The sequence below is a fragment of the Orbicella faveolata genome, unplaced genomic scaffold (genome assembly GCF_042242905.1).
Source record: "Orbicella faveolata isolate gen_17 unplaced genomic scaffold, um_ofav_v1 contig_1, whole genome shotgun sequence".
Taxonomy (NCBI): Eukaryota; Metazoa; Cnidaria; class Anthozoa; order Scleractinia; family Merulinidae; genus Orbicella; species Orbicella faveolata.
In genome coordinates, this window is record NW_028301536.1 from 23,974,963 (window position 1) to 23,982,500 (window position 7,538).

General features: G+C 38.1%; 1 protein-coding gene across 1 annotated transcript; it reads right to left on the reverse strand.

Moving 5' to 3' along the window:
- Positions 1–2,244: 2,244 nt before the first annotated feature.
- Positions 2,245–3,757, reverse strand: LOC110054536 (uncharacterized). Its single transcript, XM_020760868.2, has 2 exons — positions 3,614–3,757; positions 2,245–3,062 (listed from the first exon to the last, which is right to left on the reverse strand). The coding sequence occupies exons 1-2, from the start codon at positions 3,696–3,698 to the stop codon at positions 2,413–2,415; spliced, it is 735 nt and encodes a 244-aa protein (XP_020616527.1). The 5' UTR covers positions 3,699–3,757; the 3' UTR covers positions 2,245–2,412.
- Between the last annotated feature and the right edge of the window lie 3,781 nt (positions 3,758–7,538).

The window sequence follows — 7,538 nt, forward strand, 5'->3', positions numbered from 1 at the left end:
TTGAAATATTTACTACATGAATTTTGGTTGGCTAGGGTGTTCTATTGTGTGATTACTTCTTCTTTAATTCTATTGGATGACAGGTCATTTACAAATTAGGTGACACCTCATTGTTTCCAAATTCGGAAACAAGGTCAAATTTCCGGTTGGTCACTTCTGTTAAACTTTGTCCAGTCTTTGCAGGCAAGGAGAGCCTAGAGTTTGAACTTACTTTTCTTTATTGTGCGCGGTTGAGAAAAAAAAAAAACATCACATCTCAGCGTCCAGTACAATTTTGTTTACAAGTCACCCTTTTCCAATCGATACTTCTCATTAATTTTGCAAAACTCTCTTTTCTTGTCAATTCAAGCTTATAACAAGACGCGTGAATGCACCACCAACTGCCAGCGTTTAGTTAGAAGAGGCTTTGATTTATCGCTTTGTGTCGAAAATTAATGAACTGTAGCAATTTTACTACAAAGATGGTTCAGAAAATTAACAAACAGTGCTCGGTTAAAAATGGAGGCAGACTGCTGAATTACGAAAACCTTTTTTGAAATTACGGGAATAGTAATAATTTTATTCTTCTCGACGAAGAAGGCAAAATGTCGACGCAGGAAAAGATAAAACAACTGACAGGTTAAATGCATACCAGAGGTCGAAATGGCATTTCTGCAAGAAATTGAAATACACCAATAGTTGAAAATACATGTAACATCGAGACACAGTTTTCCTTGAAAGGGAAGGTCAAAGGAATGTTTGTTGTGTGAATTAGTGGCTATATTTTATCCACACGTTTTAAGATAAACACATAAACAAACAAATCAACAGGAGTGTTTAAATTTAGTTGGAAGACAAGCAAAGCAATCAAAATCCATATTGCGTTCAAAATCAGTGCTGAGTCGTAAGAAAGAAAACTCATGAAAAAACTGAGACCCAACAGAGAATTTTATTTTGCATATGCATCGCAGTCGGGTAGGCGGATTTCACCGCGCCCAGATACCAAATAATATACTGATCGGGCTGACCATTTGATAACAGATAATCCTCCCTTTGTCTGTTTAGTTCACATCTCAATTTAGGTGTTCATCAAGAAAACATCACCCCGCTGAAAATCTTTGTAAAATAGGTTTCGCCGCAAGTGAAACTTTGCTAAGGCGAACGAGTAATCAGTCCCTGGTATCCTGTTGACAAACATTTCTGTCATAGTACCTAGGCTGTGAGGGAAAATTGGAAAAATAAGGTTTTCCAGTTGATGAAATTAACCAAATTTTGTTCTTTTGCAGTGTAAAGGCCATTGTTAATCATAGAAGTTCAATAAACTTCCCCTATCATATTGAAGCGTAGAAAGACAGAATGACCCTTGTTCTCGCCTGGGTAATGCTGGTACCGGTAGGAACAATTACCGTAGCAACACCTGTTATGAACAGGCCTCATTAACTGTTTTTAGATACTGTTAATTAGAACGTTTCTCTCTTTTCACTTCTACTACAAAGCATTTGGCACTGAAAAATGCGCAGCAATAGTTTCCCAGTCTGTACAGCGAAAATAATTTTGCAATGTCTTTATAATGACTATTGAAGAAAAATACTTGGAAAGTATGAGCAATTGTATTACTCACACTTCTAAATTAGTTTAACAGTAATCATTTGTTGTTTGATTTTTGTGGAGCTGACGTAGAATCGTGGAATACGTTGCAAAGAAAAATGCAAATGAGCTGCATTTTGAAAACCGAAAACTACAGAATTGTAAATCACGACACCTACACCACAAGAGTCCAAAGGGTATTTCCCTCATATTTCTGAGCATGCGCTTTAATGTCTATTGTCAATTTCTGTAGTTGTTGACAGCCCTAAATGATGTTTTGACCCAAACAGGTCAGTGCTTATCGCGCCCATGTGCTAATATTCGTCTGGTGTGAACCTCTCTTCTCCCAGCATTTGTGCAAATTCTCAAATTTGCTGAGTATCACGTAAGGGTTGCAAAACTTTAACTTCTAAGTTACGTCTGATGGAAAGAAGTTAACTTTGGGCTCAACAATTTTACTTTTGTTTCTTTTGAAAGGAAATTATTTACAGACGTGAAGCTTTGTAAGAGCAGTTGTCAGTGTTTTTCCGAGTCTAGGATCGAAGTTGGGTTATCTTTGTCGTGAAGGTGGTATATACTCGTGGTTCATTACCAAGTTAGTAACAAAGCTCACATTGCCTTTTATCTAAAACGGTAGCTTACGAACATTTCTTTAGCAACTTCAGTAAGAGAAAGACATTATTATGACAACAATTCAAATATTTATTTTGAACTGACACTTCCACTACACATGGTCAATGTTACTTTCATCATAATATTGTGGCAATGACAGGGTTTTCTCGAGAGTCATTTTATTAATAAGTGAATTAGGCCGGTAACGACATCGTTTCACTGGAATTTTCGTTTTTAATGATGCTGTGGCTTCACGTGCGCACCAGCGATAAGTGGGTCCACCGCATTTGGTGCTTGTGCCGAGGACTCCGACTTCTTACAGCAGCAGTGGCAGCAGCAGGGGCAGCAATGGCAACAGTGGCAGCAGCATGGGCAACAACACTCGTGACAGCAACAGCAGCACGGCTCACAGCAGTGACAGCAGCAACAGCATGGCTCGCAACAGTGGCAGCAGCAGTCATGGCAGCAGTCACAACAGCAACATTTCTTGGATCCCTTTCCCCTTCTCCCCCCTTGCGGCTGACTGCCGTCTGCTTGCTGCATTATGGGTGCAACTGCCAAGATACCTGGGTTATCTGTCTCTTGGGATACAGCTGCACGTCCTGACTTGGAGCGTGGACTGCAATTGCAGTCGCATCGCTTAGTGCTGTTTCTGTGACTATCATTCTTTTCTGTGTCATCAGCATTCTTGCACTGACATTGCTCAGACTTGACACCTTTCTCCGTTTTACTCGCTGACGGACAATCGCAGCTCTTTTTGTCGTCGCTCTGACATTTTTTCATATCCTGCTTGGAACAATCGCAGTTTTCTTGTTGTATCCTCTGTTGTTCGTCTGCTGGTATTTCACAGGTGCATTTATTTGCATCTGCCTCCTTCTGTTCGTCTACAGCAAAAAATTATTCAAATTAAGCGCACTTACTGACGAACTGTTTACAGATTAGGTCGTTTGATTATTACCAGTAAGTCTTTGTCGGACATGTTGGTCTTCTTTGTCATTAACACATGCCAGTTCTTGACCCAATATATCATATATTAATTACTTAAAAACAATGGATTTTTTTGTGACCAAATTTTGTAAGAGATCAAGAAAACTTGAAAAGGCGTGAAACGGACGTTAGCTTAAAAATAAACATTTCCTTTTTCCATTATAATAGCGCTTTTAAGTTTATCTCAGTGGATTGCCCACCTCTTCTAGTTTGAAGTTGTTTGTTTGCTTGATATTGGTATACAATTTTTCTGCACTGTCTACACTGTCTGTCTTATTTTTGTTTTTAAATTAGCGCAATTAGAAAAAATAACACCTTTAAAACAACATCAAAACATTAATCATTGCGAGTAATCAGTTGATGAAGCCGAAGTTTTTTCAACAAAGACAAACTCGAATAATTCGTAAACAAATTCGTTTCACTCCCGCTGTGACGAAAGAAATCTTACCATGCTTCGATTTGATTGATTTTGCTCCCACCAGTAAAGAAACACAGCTTAGCAAAGCAAACCAAAGAAGCAATGTCGCCTTCATAGTGACAACCAACACAACACTGAGTAAAACTGAGTCGGCCAATTGAGGTATTGCCTATATGATGTAATTTGCTCTTAAATGATCAATTGAACTGGTGACCTGTTGTTCATATGTGACTGAAATTTGCCCGTCAACACATTGTTTTACCAAGGTAATAACCTTACATGTCTTTAAACTGGATCTCTGTTTAATATGGAGTAAATACAGCTTATTATTAAGGTTCTCAGAAAATAATTTTGAGTTATGAGTAGTATATTTTCGCTGCTTCTACAACCAGTTAGGGTGTTTCAATTTACGAAATACCTGATGGCTTGTCAACCGCCTCATGATCACCTCTGTCACCTCCGGGGAATCCACTTAAACTCAAGGATTACCTCTTACCGGCACTGGCCATTCAATTATATGAGGTTTGGTAATTGAAGAAAGACACAGACTGCGTTGAAAGCCGGTCGTCATTTAACCTTACTAACCAATTAAATATTTGTTTCTATGTGAGCTCTTGTGCGGGTGGTATTAAATGTCTACGAATTGACGTGGCAGATATATCATGTTATTTTTTTCAATACACCTGGGGTAATTACGTTTGTTTTTAGCAGCCTCCTAAAACCTTCAAAGTTTCATTATTTTCGAGGGGTCACTACTCTCCGATAACCACAACTCATGACAAATCGAGCAATGCATAAAGTCCTCTGCAAACATGTTGACTAAACGAGGCATTTCATCAGTTTTCGTGCAATGGAAATTTTATCTGAATATTTCTTCGCGTCGCAAATTATACTTGTCTATCTGCTGTGAATAGAAGTTTCTTTTTCCATCTTTTTTGTTGGATTAGAGGAAAAGAAAACAAAATTAGAGGTTTTACGCTGCCTGCTGTAAACGTCTTTCTCAAACTCTATTAAAGGCACTGGGCGTGTCAGTCCGGTGGCCAATGCACGCCCTTTCTACGCCTGCCTTGTGTGCCACCGAAAACGACAAGCAATTAAGAGCGAATTTTTCTAATTAGCAAACATAGCGCGGCAGAAGTTGAAAAATCGATTTTTCTATCTTTTCGTCCACAAATAGCCCTTAGGTAGATATGAAACGTGATATAGTTTTTTGGAGCTCGAAGCGCTTTATATTCGAGAAAATCGAGGAAAACGATTTTCGCCTCGACGGTCACCAAAATGACCGATCGCAAAGGCTTAAAATTAGTAATCTGAACTTGATTTGCGTTCGCGTGTAAAGAAGAACCAACACTTACCGATAATTTTTCTTGAAAGACAAAGTATTCAGCTATCCAAACCAGGTTAGAACTTGACTTGAGCGCCATTTGAGAATAAACACACAGTTTTTAAAAAAATCCCTTTCAGTTACTAGGTCGAATTCCTTATTTACAAATAAAATTCAGAGATATTTTTCGACATGTGCCATAACTCCAAATTCCTTGAAACTTCGCCTTTGGAGTACCTTTATGTTGTTGTAAAACATGTATTAAAATCAGCTTGGGTAATTTTTCGAGTGCTTTTTGAGGCCCGGCTGAAAAACCCCGATTTTACCTTAAAGATCACGAAAAGTAAACAATGAACTTCTGCGCGTTGGTCGGAGGGCAAGCGGGTACAGGCATTCAAGTCCTTATATTATGAGTTCTTTGTAGTAATAAACAAATTGTTTGCTTGCGCCTGTAATATAACGGTAAAACAGTTCAATCTCAACGCCAAAGTGACTTTATTTAATCCGAGTATGCTTTATCGCTTCGAATGCCAGATATTTGTGACGAGATGTCGATTTCACACCTAGGCGAAACAGGAAGTTAAAAACGTTTTACTACGCGGCCTTCCAATAATTAATTTAAGATAACTAGTCGTTAAAGGAGATATTTACTGAATTAAAGCTTAAAAGAGTGGCGTTTCCTGTAACCTATCAAGTTTGTTCGAAAAAAGTTATTTCAGAGTCATTTCAGGACTGGCAATACAGGTTAAATTTGGTAAGAAATCTTCAGTTTCATTGTTTATTTTGATTGCAAGTCACGATTTCATTCCCGGCCGTGGAATTTACTATGTCTCACAGAGTGCGTTGTTTTACAAAAGGCGGCCGTTTATTTCCGAAGTAAAACATGTTTCCAGTAGTCTTTTGTACTTATGTCAATATATAGTTTAGCTAAAATTGGTATCTACAAACAAATCGGAGTACGAATTCCAATGAAAAATTCGGTCAGAAATATTTCCCGCGAAAACGAAGTGTTTTTTTACTAATATTTTCTCTTTTTTTCGACTTTCTACGATTCGCAATCCATGACTTGCTAAAAGACCCGCTTGCAGTAGTTAGCTGGACTGCAGGATAGAATATTTAAGCACGCCAAATCCATTTACGCTAATTAATTTTACCCAGTATAAGTTGAATTTTCCCAAGAGAATTCTATTTTAGACGTCACGCTGCATATAAAAACGATATGTATCCTCAGTTCTCTTGTTCTTTTTTTGCTTTCTTTTTTTTTTTGTTTTTGTTTTCTGTTTTTTTTGCCGTCGTGTAAAACATACTGCAACCATATAATGATCGAAGCTCTACCCTAAATTAATTTTGAGACTCTTGCCAACATTTCGTTTGCTTTCGGAACGCGTGACGTGTCATATATATAGCCGATTGTAGGTCGGACGGCAGAAGTTTGCAAATGCGGATTTTTTTTAAAGGTTTCTGTCGTTTCTCCTTTGGTATGTTTCAAAAACACGAACTGTTCTGTTTTTGGATCAGAAGAATTGCTAAGCAATGCGGGTGGACTCTGGTCAGTTATTCTTCCATTATCGGCGCATAAACTGATGAACGAGATTATCGAGGAAAGTCAGAGGTCAGTGAATCCTATTTGGCAGTGATACGAAAAGACAGTTTGGGTGATACCGATTTGCCGCTATCCAACATGGTATCCGTTTCACGAAGAGGTCACGAAGGAGAGAAAAATAGAATAAAAATCCCAAGACTTATAAATGCTGCTATGTCAGGATTGCCAGCGGAAATCTTTCTTGCAATCAATGTTGTTTTTGTCGGCGCAGGTTAGTATACCTTCCGTTCTACCCTCCCAGTTTTAAATGGACACGCACCTGCTCGCATTTACTTTGCAGTCCCGTTTTCCATACTGAACTGAAGTAAATGCAACTCTGTAACTTTAATTATACATGTACACAGTTAAACAGGTTGAATTGTTTAGAATTGCGGTGCCGTGATTGTGAAATCTACACATTGTCCGTTTGTCAGTAATCTAATTAACTTAAAAAGATTGAAATATTCCTTGTGAGTGAAGGTACTTTTGAATGCATGAATAAACTCCTGTTATCATTTTATTTTACTTTAACAGAAGCATATTGACCTGCAGAACGAAAATATCATAATGAAAGAAGTTAAACCGCTTTACTTCAGCAGACTCCCTTGGCGTCAGAAAAACACGCAAGCATTCGATTGTTTACTTCTTACTGATGTTTTCGTTAAAATCCGGTTATATCAGCGGCGCGTTAAAAACCACTCGATGAATAACCCAAGCTGATTTTGATGCCTGCTTTACAACAACATAAAAGTGTTAAGTACAAGGAACTAATAATACAAGGACTTTAAACATCTATACCCGCTTGCCCTCAGACCAACACGCAGAAGTCCATTGTTTACTTTTGGTGATCATTTAGGTAAAATCGGGGGTTTTCAGCCGGGCCTCAAAAAGCACCCGAAGAATAACCCAACCTGATTTTGATATATGTTTTGCAACAACATAAAAGTGTTCTAAACGCGAAGTTTCAATGAATTTGGAGTTATGGCACATGTCGAAAAATATCTTTGAATTTTATTCGTAAATTAGGAATTCAACCTAGTAACTGAAAG

Excerpts from the sequence above, each read along its gene's own strand:
- LOC110054536 (XM_020760868.2), bottom strand. The coding sequence starts at position 3,698 with ATGAAGGCGACATTGCTTCTTTGGTTTGCTTTGCTAAGCTGTGTTTCT. Across the intron at positions 3,063-3,613 it reads ATCAATCAAATCGAAGCATG|ACGAACAGAAGGAGGCAGAT; the intron begins GTAAGATTTCTT and ends TTTTTGCTGTAG.